Raw genomic sequence first — 15087 nt, 5'->3', positions numbered from 1 at the left:
AAATCATTTATTTTTTTAAAGTTATCTAGATGTTAAATCTGATGCCACTTAGATACTTCAAACACTGTTATCTTGAGAGAGCTTGGATCCAAAACACCATTCATTTATATGCTTAACCTGTAGAAAATGCTGGAGAATTGATACAAAAATAAAGAATTCAACTGTATTTGGCTTTTTAATCAGACACGTCTTGCTTTATTGTTGAGACTGTGTTACAATTGTACAAAAATATGAGAGTGTTAGCAAACAGAGAGTTGAGAAATGCTTTTGTTTCATAACTGAAACAAAACAAAAAAGTCATATGAAATAAGCTCTCTTGTCTAACAAGTAAGCTACTTCTAAATAGCCACTGTGGTAAATATTTGTAAGAGTTCCTTCATATGACCCCAGCAGAGTGTGATAGCAAAGGTGGTGTAGCGTTTAACCATGTTTGTGAATAAAGCTGATTGTGGTGGCTGAATAGGTGTGGCTCACTGTGCTCTGACCTGGGGACACTGGGATTTGTCCCATGGTCCATCACATTGGGTATCAGAATATCTTTTCTTCCTTCTTATATGGGTGGTGCCTAATTAAAAAAAAAATTATTATCTCTATAGCCAAATGGGCAAAGATTGAAACACTAACTCTTCTCCTTACCTCTATAAGGAGTGATCAAAGTTCCTTTTGGGCCCTTAATGAAGACACCAAGTGTGAAAGTGCTTCAAAGTGTTTAAAAGTGAGCTTGTGTTCCGGTAGCCTTTCATTCATACTTACCATGTCTGTAATTCGCAAAGTCCAAGTGCCTATGGGATTCTCTCCCCACGTGTGAACAGACATGAAGTCCCAATTCTTAAAGCCATTAGAAGATGTATCCCGCTCTCTCTCAGCCAACAGTACAGTGCTGGTTCCTATTTTCATGCAACAAACACAAGTTAGTTAATGTCCTCACAGCTCTGATAGTAGGACGCACTCTAGCATCTAATAACTGAAAATGAATGCTGGGAGAGATTAGCCCTCTTAATTTTCCCTTTGAGTATAACAGCAACATGGAGATATTCCCAAGAAAAAAAAACATTTTTATTCACAGTACTTAGAACACTGTCTGGCATATAATAAGTTCTCAGTAAATATTGTAGAAAAATACATAATCGATGAATATATTGATTAATGTTTGTTTGAATAAGAACTCAGAGAATTGTTTATGAACTACATTAAAGAATATATGTTCATGAACTATATTAGAAAAGACAAAGGCCTAACAAACATTTTAATGGAACTATCATTTTGAAATTTTAAGAAGAAATTTTGAAAATTTAATAGGTGCCTGAGTCTATAATCCAGCTTAGGCATAATAAAATAAAACCATATTAATTTAGTATTCATTTGTCATATAAAAACTGCTAGTTAGAGTAACTCTAAATTTTCAAATCCAAGCTCTCTATAGGTCAATAAATTATACTTCTTTCTAAGAGGAAGTATCAAATGAACTAAAGGGCCGTTCCACCAATGCTTCAGGCCAATTCCAAGATATCAAGAAAGCATAGTTCCAAAACTAATGGAGCCTACTCCAAACCTCTAGGAAGTTCATATCCTGGAAGGACATTATAGAGATAGCTCATCTCTTCTCATGTATCACCTATAGGAATTGAATTTAGTCACCTGAATCCTTCTAAAACATGAAAAAGGATTAGGATAGCTTCTCTTGGTGGGGCTGTGGTTTATGTTTCATAAGCTCTTTCCCATCCATGGTCTTATCTGACTTAGTATCCTCTCAAGAAAGGGCAAATGTCAATATATCATATCATATATGGCTTTAATCATATCATTGTGGAAATGTTCTCAACTCTCATGGATCAGAATTCTCAGTTTTTCAATTGATTCCTTGGATGTGTCTGATATATCTGTCAACTTAATTAATTATTAGAGTAACTTTCACTAACTTGTTATCTGAAAGAAATGAATGGTAGATCAGTGACCCAGGAAAATGAACACAGCTTAAAAATGCATAACTCTAGAAGGGTTTATTAATTGTTATTATTTGGATAGACATCATTCTGTGCTGATCTAATGGTCAGTTGGAGTGAGCAGGGCAGAAATCTGATGTCAAAAAAAAAGACAAATAAGCATACATCTTAAGATGTGAAAACTTCCATTGGAAGACTTAGGGCTATATATAAGCAAAAATCAATCATTGATTTGAAATCATTTAATTTACACTTAAAATTTTAAACATAGTTTAGAAGAAATTCTTGAATTTTTTTTTTTAATAATTTACCAGCAGCAGAAATGAGGGTGACATGAAGGTCTCCTCTGCGGGAATATTCAATTGTTGCTTCAAATTGCACATGTTCCAGTGACTTGATAGCATTTTCTTGTCCTTCACAAGCTCTTGTTGGAATTTCAATGATAACTTCTCCGTTACCTTTCAGGGCTCTAAATACATTGAATAATCATCACTGAACAAAGTGTATCTTTTCTTCCTTGAATTTTATGGGAATATGTACACAACACTCTTGAGTAGATACTTAGCAAGGTTTGTTGTGTCTTCCTGTTACAAGTAGATCCCAATTCAGCATTAGTTGTAAGTTAATTTCAATGCATAAGAAAATGATAATGTTTTTACAGAAATAGAAGAAATTTGAAAAAATTTTTACAGTTTATATGGAACCACAAAGGACTACAAATAGCTACATCAGTCCTGAGAAAGAAGATCACAACTGGAGGCATCACATCTCCTAATTTCAAAATGCTGTACAATGCTATGGCAATCAAAATAATATGGTATTGATAAAAACAAAAACACTAATTTGAAAAAATACAGGCACCCCAGTATTCATAGCAGCATTATTTGTAGTTGCTAAGATATGGAAGAAACTTGTGTCCATCAACAGATAAATGGATAAAGAAGATAATGAGGTGTGTATATACATATATGTGTGTGTGTGTGTATGTATATATGTGTATATCTCATACCAGATTCAGCTTCTGTAGTCAGATACAGTGGGCCAGCTATAGTCGATGTAAAAGCTATATGATAAAAGATCCTTCATGGATGTAAAGTCACAAATCACATAGCACAGTGGCATGAAGTGAGGTTCTTTTGTAAGTAGGTTCTGGGTAATACTGGTTGGCAAGTACTGCCTTTCATCAATTCTAAGATGCATTTTTTTTTAAAGATTTTAACATCTTTGAATTTGGGGTGAATCTTAAAACCAATGATTGATAATAGTTTAATTGGCAATGATTTTACTTAGTAGTATGTAAAACAGTGGTGCACCTTAACTTACTGCTATGTGGTAGGCAGGCTACAAAAGGAAACTACAACTATGCTAACATGATTTACAGATCTTTGATCTCTGTGATTCCCCCATAGACATACAAGGAGCAATGGCAAATGCCATCTCCATCTACTTCAGACAGGTAGGTGAGAAAAATTAGGCAGAGTGACAAAAACCATCGTCAAATATGCTACGAGCACACATTTGTTTAAAATTCCTGGAGACACTTACCTGGGCTCAAAGTCATTGTCCTTTACAACACACTCTTTCTTCTCAGGCACACTGTTCCAGGTTCTGGGATCAGCTAAATCCACCAGAGCTTTGGCATTTAGCAACCCGAATCCAAATCGACTATTCACCATCAAGCCTGCTCCATTCTTTTTCCAGCCAGGGTTATTGGCCAGTGGGTCATACTCAGAGGTCCAGACAACCAAGTGCTGCATATCTCGCCAGGTGAGGTTTGGACTGGAGAGGAAGGGACCCAGAGAATCTTTCAAGGGCAAAATGAAGATTCCTTGCAAAAACAAGTACTAAAAACAAGTATCTTTCAGAGATGATGAAGTGCCTTTTGTAAACACGCTTGTTTAATTCTAGTTTGTATTACTATTGGTATGTCTTTCATTCAGAATTTAAAATACAGTCCTTAAAACTTCTCCTCATATCACATAGGTTAAGATCTTACTATGAGTAAAATTTGGTCTTCAGCATTGTAGAAATGTAGGACTTGGTCCCTGATTTCTAATTACCTACATTTACCAGGAGCACAAATTAAAAATGACAGTGCTTCCGTTGGGTCCTCCAGTCTTCTGCTGTCCATTAACAGCCTTGGTGCTTTCAGCATTATGAACTCATAGTTGAGGTCTTGACTTCTTTCTTAGTAAGACTCAGATTTAGACACAGGCTGGCTACTTACTCATAAATACTTTTTGTCTCTTTTCTTTATAAAGCCAAAGTGTCAAGAAGCTCTTAGCTACTTGAGATCATTCTTACAAGGCACTATGCTAAATAGTGTGGGCATATTTAAGGAGGTCACTCGTGTCTTTAAGAAGCTTACAATCCAGTAAAAGAACTAAGTCTTTTAATAACTATAATGTACCTGTTGAATACTGTATTTGTAGCATAATGTATTGTAGAACTTCAGAGGAGAAAGAATTATTTGGGGATGGAAAGATCTAGGAGGAAATATTTGAGCTGAACTTTAAAGGGTGGGTAAAATGTCAAGAAGTAGAGAGAGAAGACAGGGTATGAGGCAATGGAGCAAAACCTCTGAGGGGGGAAAGTCAGGATGACACGGAATAGTCTGGTTTCCTGGAGCATGGAAGAGAGGAGAGAGGTACTGAGCCAGGTGGTGAGGATCTTGATTGACCGGACACTTTATCCTTTGGGCAAAGAGGAACCGTTGAGGATTTCTGAGCAAGGAAATGGTATGATCAGAAGTTTTGGTAAAATAATTAAGCAGTAATATCAAGATAAATCAGAGATGCATGGGATTGTTGGGTCTGTTAGAATGAAGTTCAGTCGTTCCCTGATCTATTTGAAAATTTCAGCTCTCCCCAAATACTCCCAAGCTCTTTTATCCTATTATACTTTTCCCCTTTTACAGCATTTATCACCTTCTATGAGCAACTCATTTCTTGTGTGTATTACTAATGTCTGTCTCTCTTGCTAGAATCAGCTGTGAGAAGGGCTGAGCTTTTTAATCACTCTTGTTCTCTGATGTATCCCAAGCACTCAGAATAATGCCAGGCATGGGGATATGCTGAGTAAATATTTGTTGGTTGGATGATCGAATGTGTGTGTTAACTAGCCTTAAATACAATCTTACAACGTATTGCTATTAGTCATTAGAGTCTTTTAGGATCTCAAGCTTTTCCTTAGCTTTTTTGTATCAAGCCCATCAGGCATTATTTAGTAAATAAATGCCTAAGCATTCAGTCTTCAGGGTTTCTGTCTTAACACTGGTTTGTGAAACAATCATCAGGGGAATCTAGCTCAATTTGTTATTTTCTCCGCAGAGCCCATAATGTGCTGGTTTAACAATCCCCTGGTGATAAGAAAGAGGCAGTGTACATTCCTAAACACTGAGGAGTCTGGGTCCTGGTTAAAAACCCAGTCCCAAGACACTACAAAACTCATCTACAAAACAGAAACAGATTCACAGACATAGTAAACAATCTTATGGTTACCAGGAGGGAAGAAGGTGGGAAGGAATAAATTTGGGAGTTTGAGATATGCAAATATTAACTACTGTATATAAAAATAGAAAAAAAAAATTTCTTCTGTATAGCACAGGGAACTATATTATCTTAATAATTTTTAATGAAAGAGAATATGAAAACGAGAATATGTGTATATATATATGACTAGAACATTATGCTGTACGCCAGAAATTGACACATTGGAACTGACTATACTTCAATAAAAACAAACAAACCAAAAAAACCCCAGTCCTCATCACAGGCATTACAAAGGCTCTCTCTGCTGGGCCTCCCGGGGAAGCAGCTCTTGGCACCCCGGCCCGGGTGCACAGCTTGTGCATCGCCATCTCTGAAGGGAGTTGCCGTCAAGGTCTCAGGCCCTGCTTGCCAGGGAAGCTCTTCCCATATTTACATTCCTAGGCCCTGTGCCTTCATTCCTAGGTCTTATCTGAGGCCTTGGGCAAAGGTCTTGTTCAGGCGCCTCTGCCAAGGCCTCTTTATGTGGAGAGGAGGGGGAAGCCTTGAAGCTACTTCTCCCCACTCTGACTCAGCTCCCAGTACTTCTCCACTCTGAGCCTTCCCCTTCCTCCTACCCTACCCCGGAGCCCATAAAACTACCAGAGCCTTTTGTTGGGGCTCCCTCAACCATGAGACGACCCCCATGTCTATGCTTTCCCTGACCCTCAACTGGTGCACCTCAACTGGAACAGGGAGAGTCAGTGTTGTCTCTGGTTTTAGACTCTGGCTTATTCCATCCCAGTAAGTGATGAAGTGCTTAATTCTTTCATTTGTGGTGTGTTGCTTTAAAGCTCCTCTGACACCTGGCAGCTCAGTATGCTCTCAGCTGAGCTCCTGACAAACCTAACACTTAACCCCAGAGAGTGACTGATAAAGAGGCCTTAGAAGGACTCCAGTTCAGGGATTCTCATGAATTCAGAACTGCTGGCATCATCATTACCTGGTACACTTGTCAATAATAAAAATTCTTGAGTCTCACCCTAAACCTACGGAATCAGAATCTCTGAGGGTAGGCCATGGTTTTATATTTATATTTGAAAAACTGTCTAGCCAGTTTCACATTACAGCTAAAAATAATAGGAGTTGGAAGAAAGAATATAAACATAAAACTTATGAAGACAATTAGAAATCATTTTAAATCATGGGGTCAGAATAAGGGCTAATAAAAGGCACATTAAATTATATTCTACTACCAAAGACCTGTGTGACCTTAAGCAAGCCACGTCATCTCCCTGGGCCTGAGCGGACTCATCTATAAGATGAGAGAGAGGGTTGGGTTTGACCGTCTTCAGAATTCCTTATTATTCAGACCTCCAGTCTGCCCATTATCATAAATAGTTCATTATGGATCTTATTTCCACATTAGCCATCCCACAATGAGGAATAATTAACTAGCTGAGCAGAAATGGCTATTTTCTTAATGTAGAAACTAATTCTGCCCTATGAAGTACTTCAGGAAATTCTTGCTTCCTTCCGGTCTTTTAAAGGGAGGTTTAGGTAAAAGCCTCTTATCAAGGTGATCAAAGGGCAACACACCAATCTCCCCTGTGGATTATAGTGTGAACAGGCATGTGTATGGAGGTTGGGATGAGGACGTGTACCAAGGAGGCATAGCCACAGTCTTGATAATGATGGTTATCAAACACAAAGCTCCTGTTTTCTGTATTTCTTAGCAGAACATTTATTTTATATTTAGCTGTGGGTTTTCTTACTTTCTTTTACCTGTTCTTTGCAAAATATTCAAAGAGGCTTCATTGTTATGCAATTAGGAAGATTAAGCCTATTTTCCTAACAGTTATTTTTCATTTGGGTGATTGCATTTCATAAATGAAAAGGAGCCTCTAACAATACTGCATCTCATTGCTGACAGCCTTCCTCTGTTAATTAGCATCTTGCTTCTCAACGGCATCCACAATAATTACATTTTTAAAAACTGCATTGGGTTGCTAATCAAGGATATGTTTATAGAAAATAAGGGACTTGGAATTAAACATTGAAATTAAAAACTATTCTGATTCTTTGCTCTCCCCTCAAAAGACAGGTTACAGTCTGCCATCTTTCTTAAGTATAATGGTACCACAGGCATTTATCCAAGGAAGTCTTGTCTTTCTTAGTGTGTGTGTGTTTGTGTATTTCCAGGATATGTTTATTAAGTACCCTACTGGGCTTCTTCACAATCACAGCCCAGTGAGGTTGCGGGAAAACACAGTTGTAAAGTAACCCTTCATAGCAGCTGTTTATCAAATTTGGGGTAAGGTAACTACCACCATTAAAATGAACTGGAATACTTATTAAAAAATGAAGATTCCTGGACCAAATACCAGAAAATTCTGAATCTGAGTTGTTGGCAATTGAATCTGGGAATCTGCATACTGAATAACCTAAATTATTATGTATGTGGGTGCTTGAGAAACACTCTTCTAGGGAAGACAAGTATTCCACTATACGATTGAGCCAGAAACCATTCTTTCTCCTTCCCTTTCCTCTTCTCATTCCCCAGAGTCCCAGATACATCATATTTAATGCAGCATAATAAGTAGTCTGCATCACAGGATCCATTTATTCAGAACCCATAAACACCAGAGTTAAGATGTTTCTCTATCAGCCTCAGTCTTCTTAACCCCTGTTTCTTTGAGGGGATGAAATTTCCCCGCCGTCACAGGACTACAGGAGATGGGGTTGCACAGCTGCTGATAGCACAGGCTTTGGGGTCAGGGAGACCAAGATTTGAATCTCTGTGGGATCTTGGTTACATTTCTCAACCTCTCTAAGCCTCAGTTTCTTCCTTAGTGAAATACAGCTAATAATTTCTTTGTCACCAGAGTATTGTAAAGATTAGAGTTAGGTTATATATGAAGAGGTTAGCACAGTGTCTGGCCCATAGTCAGAGCCTGATAAATACTGAATGTTATCATTCTTGATAAGTTTAGCCCAGTTCTTCAGTCTCCATAGTTGTTCTCCATGGTTAAATGATTCTCCCAATCTTGGTTGTCTAGGGACTCTTCTAGAAATTCTGTCATTCAGACTTTCTGAAATAATCATCCTCGTGTAGATAATTGAAGAGAGTTAAGAAAATTGTCCATCTGAGAACAGATGTCTCAATAATCTCTATGTACTTTGGCAGAAGTTTAAATATTGAGATAGGTTATGTTCATTGTGCTGATGATTGGATCAAATGAAAGGAATTAAATTCTTATTATATGTACCAGAGAGATCATAGACTCCTAATGTCTCTTAAATTGTGAGCCATGTGACAATCTGATGGAACCTACAAACCATTCCCCCCAAAAATGCCATATACACGCTCTCAAAAATTTCTGAATCTTGTTTCAGAGAAGTTCATGGGCCCCTAGAAACTCATCCATTGTACTTTGTAACAGTCCATGGAGCCCCCTCTTTATAAGTAGTCAATTAGAATTAATGTAGATTATTTAGGCTAGATCATTCTTAGATCGTTTTTCTCCTTAGATAGGAAAAGAAGGTTTGGAATTTTAGAAATCAGAGATCATAATTTTAGAATTTCAGTTGTTAGTCAAACTAACATTACATCTGTTCAGCCAGATGGGTTGGGTGTTCTTACCATGCTGGTCACTAGACAAGGATGGGCTAGGCCTGGCCAGTTATATTTACATGCATCTGATAGATGTTGGGTAGAGAAGGCAAAATTTTAAGGATGGTTTTCTTTTAAAAGCTCCCTGGAGCTAAAACTTACATCCTAAAATAAATGATCTTATTTCTACCATGATCTTATTTCACCACCTGTGTAACCATTTGCCTTTACAGGACTTTATTTCTTCTACCCTGGACATCTTACCACCACAGTCAGCAATTCATGTTAGGTGATCTATATATGCTGACACCTTCCATTTCAAATTGGAGAATCTTATAAAGGAAAGAGGTTTGAAAAAGATGATCTGATCTGACCCCTCCTTTTTAGATGATAAATTGAATCCTCAGTTGGAGATTAATTTGCCTAAGGTCACATAGCTAGTGATAAGCCTAGAACTTGAAGCCGAATGTGCCTTGCACTTTTCACTGCTTATTTTTCATCAAGTTTGGTTTGGGTCTGCTGATGCCAGTCTTAGCTTGTGTTCATAGACTCTGTCCATCCCCTTCCTGTTACAACTGAACTCAGGTTCTGAAAGCTTTTCTGTTGGGCCCAAGAGCTTCAGATTTCCCTCTGTTTCCGATTGGACACTTGGATTTGCTCTTCCCTTATCAGATAGCTTTCCATCCCCTCCAAGTAGGTAGACTCCTGGTATGAGGCTTGCTAGGCCTGCCTTGCTAAGCCACAGTGGCCATCTCAGAGCTGAGATACTAGGGAACAAACCGCTACTCCACAGGTGCCCCTGGGCTCCTGGAGCAATGCTGGGTTCTCCTCAAGAGCTGCAGGGCTTTTCCAGCTATGGCACAGGTCAAGATGTGCTCCTGTTCTGCTCCTTTGAACCTCATCTACTGGACATGTCATGAGGGGACTGCTTTGTCCTCTCTCTAGAGAACATGGATGTTCTTCTAGGATAACCTCCTTATAGGGAAGGATGATAGTAATTTACAAGTTTAAACACTTCCTATATCATGCAGCCATAGCACCTGACTTGACATTTAAAGATTTCTCACCACACAGCATCAGAAAACAGAAATAAGGATGAATCAAAAGCTGTGAGGGGAGGGTATAGCTCAGTAGTAGAGTGCGTGCTTAGCATGAACAAGGTCCTGGGTTCAATCCCCAGTACCTCCACTAAAAGAAAGAAAGAAAGAAAGAAAAAGAAAAAAGCTGTGGATATACATATGAGACATTTAGGCTTTTTTGTTTGTTTGTTTTACGTTGTACTGAGTATTGGACTATTGGATAACTATTATGAGGAAAAAATATTGCTAAATCCCTTTTTAATAACGTAAATTAAAATATATTCCAAGGGGGATTTAAAACATAAATATGGTAAGGGAGCCATAATAAATAGTGCTTATATAATTTGGTGTTGTAAAGATTTTTCTGAGCATAGAGAAGGAGAAAAGCCTTAAAGAAAGAGGCTGACAAATACACCTGTATACCTATTAACTTCATTATGTTAAACATAACATAAAATAAAATTAAAAGGTAAATGTCAAACTAACCAAACCTAGCATTAATAGCTTTTCTAAGTAAGGCCATAAAACCAAATCAAGGTTATAAACAAGCGATCACAGATGATAAATGGTGAAAGAATATAAAACACTGAGCTTCATTAGTAATGAAATAAAAGCATATAAAGATGAGATAGCATTTTCATCTATTAAAGTGGCAAACATTTTAAAAGATAATAAAAATTGCTTTGATAAGGGTTAAGGAAACTGGCACTTTCACACATATACTGCTGCTGGGAATATAAAATGGTGCAGTCTTTTTAGACAGTAATTTGACAGTGTGTATCAAAATCATTAAAACATCATGCCCTTTGACCCCTGAATTCCAGTTGTAGGTGTTGATCTTAAGAATATTATCAAAGATGATAACTAATATCTATGGACAAGGGTGTTGATCCAAGCATGATTAGATGACTTTAATAAAATTTGCATTTATATTATGATATACTACAAAAAGATAAAAGTTCTGTGTTTAATTCTCTTGTTATATCAGCTCTAGGACTGAGCTTATATAATCTTTATTTTTTTAAAAAAGATGTTTTACAAGCTTTTTATTCCTAACACTACCCACAGGAAATTATCTGGACAAAGTCTTTCTTGGTGGAAATAAACAGAAGTGAGGAGGCCTTGCAGCTGAGGGAGAAGAGGAGGATTGGGAGGAGAGCATGAGTTTTTAAAGGTCAAGGAACATTGATTTAGATGTGAGAATGTGCTCTTAATACAGGTGGCTTTAAAAAATTACAAAATAGTGTGTGAAATTAAGATCCTAATTTTGTAATATAAGTGTGTGTGTGAAATTTAGATTGAAATGTTAACAGAGAGCTTATTTTTATTATTTTTTGTAGTTTTCTACTGTAACCATGTATTCAGAAAATAATATATGCATTGAAAGAAGAGGGAGAGGCAGCCTTAGTACAGGTGATTAGAAGCTTTGTGGGCCTTACTTTGCTTCCAGGGCCAGGGCGAAGATGCCAGCAGCCAGGGGTGCAGAGGCCGAGGTGCCCGTGTGGGTCTCGGTGCAGTCATTGTGCAGGTCAGCGCTCGTCTGTGTGGCATCGGGAAGGAAAGAAACGTGGGAGAACATGTGAGGAGTGTGATCCTGTCCCCGGGGGTTAGCCCTACGGAGAGCTGCATCTGCTATGATCAGGAAGCCCAGCTGATTCGATTCCCTACTTCCTCCTCCAAACCACAGGCGGATGTTTGCCATCTGCTGATACTTCAGCTCACTCTCCTCTATATGCAACTTGTCTATAATTCTGGCATCAGGATGCCTTTTCTGGGGATGAAGTACTCCCACTATGAATATTTTCTCTTCTGAGATTTCCCCAACGAAATGCTGTCTGTAAAAAGGGACTGTTTCAAAATCACTGTGAATCATGCTGGCCCATTAATCATCAGGTCTATTGTGTTTGGCCTGGCATATTTAGAAATTCTACCTTGTGTGCAATTCCCTTTTGCCTTCAGATTGACATTTGACTGCCTCTTCAGCACAAGGATGTAAAGCCATCCTGAGTTTGGCCACTTGAACTACTTGCACAAAATTGGTTTAGTGTGTAGTTTGCACTCACTGTTGATGTAATCTTACAGCCATCAGTTAATGTCACCTTTGCACTTTGATGAAAATGTTGAGTTTTGCAAATGGAAGCATAGTAGACTTAAATGTGGGATCAAATTCTAAACCTGCCACTCAATAGATGTGTCCCAGGTGCAAGTCACCGGTTTCCCCATCTGTCAAATGAGGTTGGTGTTTCTTGACTCATAATCTGAGGCTGAAATGAGATCCTGTCTGTGAAAGCTTTTCACACACTGGTATTGCACATAAGGAGTCACCCAGGCTAATTTTAGCTTAATGAAGAGGTTGCTGAGACGAAGGGAAGAAACCAAGAAGACTTCCAATTAGTTTGCCCTTAAGAACCATGGTGTTGCTGGTTGAACAAGTAGTTGAGCCAAAGGATTACTAACAAGACACCCCTCAAGGGCTCTCGCACTGTAGATTTTAGCTAGAGATTTCAACGTGTGGGAGGGAGGTGTAAAAAAATAATTTGTTTTATTATCACCTCCTTTGGCTTCCCACTTGGAGTCACTGAGTATCTCGTTATGGTGGCTCTGTTCCTCAGAGGGCTGCGGAAGCAAGCTTGCCCTTTTTACCTGCTGACGCAAGTAAGCCCCCAGAGATGACTGTGCCCAGGAAGAAGTTTGCGTAAAACAAAGGCTATATTATTGCAACTGTCTCAAATAGAATCCACCAGCTGTCTCTTCTCTGGCTGATTTACCTAAGGAGGGATCTTTACAAAGATGGAAACTTTTCCTCCTACTTCAGAGCAGAGTGCCTCATATCAGGGACAGTCCATGAGCTGGTGACTCTGACATACACAATAGGCCATCTTCTGAAAAGCCACTCTGGACACCCACGTGGACATCAAGAAGCAGGGGCTATGAATAGAAGTGGGGCACATGTCTTATACTCCCCTTCCAAAGGCTGTCAGTTATGCCCACCATCAAGAACCCCTGGATAGGATGTCACTGTCTATTTGAGTAATTGAAGATGTGGGCATGGGAGGGAGGTGAAGGCTTTTAAGTGAGACCAGTTTTACTGTCTGAACTAGAGTAGGCTGCATTCCAGAATAGTGATCCGGTATGAAGATCGTAGTTCTGGTCATTTATATACCATTAATATGAATGTGACACACATTTCCAGGACTAATTATTAGGGGGTTTACCCACAGTCTAATGGGATCATGACCTGTTATTTTATTGAGATCAGGATCTCCATACTTTAGCTAGTTGGTTCTTTGTGTGTCAGGAGTTAAATTTGAGGCTTTACATTTTTAAATGAAAAGTGCCTCTCTTTGTTCTCAAAGCCCCCAAATGGCCCTTCATCATCATGCCCTTGAAGGGAAATCCAATAATTGCCCTTGGCAATCTGACTCATGGAAGTGAAGGCACAGCCAAGCGTGGGCTGGAGATGCTCTCTGAGCATATAACCTTCCTAAGCTGCTTATTCGGATGCTGAGAAGTTCACCTCAGGGGAAATTTTGACTGTTATTTTCCTTCAGGTCGTCCATTCTTAGGAGACATAGCTGGTATATGCTCTGTATTTTTATCATCTGCTAAAGGGCAAGTCAGACATTTTCCCTGCTATTAAAGGATCAACAAGTACAAGGGAGTTAAAGCCCCTGCAACCCCAAAATCTCCTTTAAGGCTGTTTTCAGGGAGGCATCACACAAACTGTGTAGACATTTGGAGTCTCGGCCATATATAATGACATGTGGGTGGCTTCTCAGGGCTGAGTTTAAAACTGACAGAGAGCCAACAGCATCTTGGCAGAAGCCTCATTATCCCTGAGAAAGAAAACTTCCCAATATACACCCACCTTTCAAGTGAGTAAAGTGTGGGTCTCCCCAACTGAGATACCAAGCTTAAGCAAATCAGTGTGACCAGAGGATCCTTTTGAAGGCAAGCCGTGCTCTCCTACCTAAGCAGAGAGAGTTAGACAAAAGCAACATACAATTCGCTGGTCGGTGTAATCCCCGCTGCTGTAGGAGGTGGCCAGGGTGGAGGAGCACTTCTCAGCATACCATGGGGATAGGCCTTGCTGTGAGGCACTGCTGATGGAGATGGTGTAGATGCTGTCCGTGTATCCGTCACAGTCACAGTTATCTCCCTGACGCCCCCCATTCCCAGAAGCCCAGACGAAGATAGAGCCCTTTCCTTGTCTTCCCTAAAGGAAAAGCCAGAATATATCACATCTGTTATCATCTGTTGGGGTCACTGTCACGTGCCAGTAAAATCCCCAACAAATACATGCATGAAGTTCACAGAGCCAGTAACTTGGAGCCCGTTTCAACTCCAGGTCCTCCAGCCTCCATGCTGGAACTCTCGTGAGACTGCACATTATAAGCTTGGCTCTACTGGTCCTCCTTCATCTGGGCCTTCTCTGGGATGGTGCTGAGTGAGTACATTTCTTTCTTTTCTTTATTATGTGGATTCATAATCTGGCCTTTAGCACTCACCCATATTTTTTTCACTCTTCCCTTGGCTTTTGTCACTACTCTTGAATCTTTGGACTTCCTCCCTTTCTGCTTGAATCTTCTGGCTGACTGATAGAATGACAAAATCAGGCATTATTCAGATCTGCTTTGCAGCTGCATTAAAAGGGACTCTTTCGATTGAATGGAACTCGTCAAGGCTACTCTTTCTATGATTTTTCAATTTGTGCTCTGCAAAGTTTCTACTTTTGTTTCATCCTGTGCAGAAAGGGGCCTTAGAATCCTGGCAGGAATACACTAAACCCAAATGACACAGCAACACAACCAAGGCACAAGTGTTCAGCAGGAACGTGCAGGGGGCAGGGGCATTGCTCTATTTAAGGATGCATTTTCAGAGCACATGAAAGAGGTCTGGGTAGTAGTTTACTTCGTGCAGAAATTCAAAAGCAGCACGAAAATGAGAAAGGGTATATCCAGAGTACTTTTTAAGAAAGGATCCTA

General features: G+C 39.3%; 1 protein-coding gene and 1 long non-coding RNA gene across 2 annotated transcripts in view; one reads left to right on the top strand and one right to left on the bottom strand.

Moving 5' to 3' along the window:
* LOC140695622 (uncharacterized) overlaps positions 1-15087 on the top strand; it is a 233488-nt gene that overhangs the window by 16785 nt on the left and 201616 nt on the right. The gene's annotated exons all lie outside the window — the stretch shown is intronic.
* The window catches only part of PCSK1 (proprotein convertase subtilisin/kexin type 1), a 39104-nt gene that overhangs the window by 4805 nt on the left and 19212 nt on the right, over positions 1-15087 (bottom strand). Inside the window, exons 8-12 of the mRNA XM_006212951.4 lie at positions 14106-14318; positions 11542-11642; positions 3489-3722; positions 2255-2412; positions 754-887 (exon numbers count right to left, since the gene is read on the bottom strand). Of these exons, the coding sequence (XP_006213013.2) occupies positions 754-887; positions 2255-2412; positions 3489-3722; positions 11542-11642; positions 14106-14318 (840 nt within the window). The remainder of the gene's footprint in view (positions 1-753; positions 888-2254; positions 2413-3488; positions 3723-11541; positions 11643-14105; positions 14319-15087) is intronic.

Source organism: Vicugna pacos, chromosome 3, assembly GCF_048564905.1.
Source record: "Vicugna pacos chromosome 3, VicPac4, whole genome shotgun sequence".
NCBI lineage: Eukaryota > Metazoa > Chordata > Mammalia > Artiodactyla > Camelidae > Vicugna > Vicugna pacos.
Note: the sequence above shows the minus strand (reverse complement) of the source record. Positions and strands in the feature narration are given on the sequence as shown.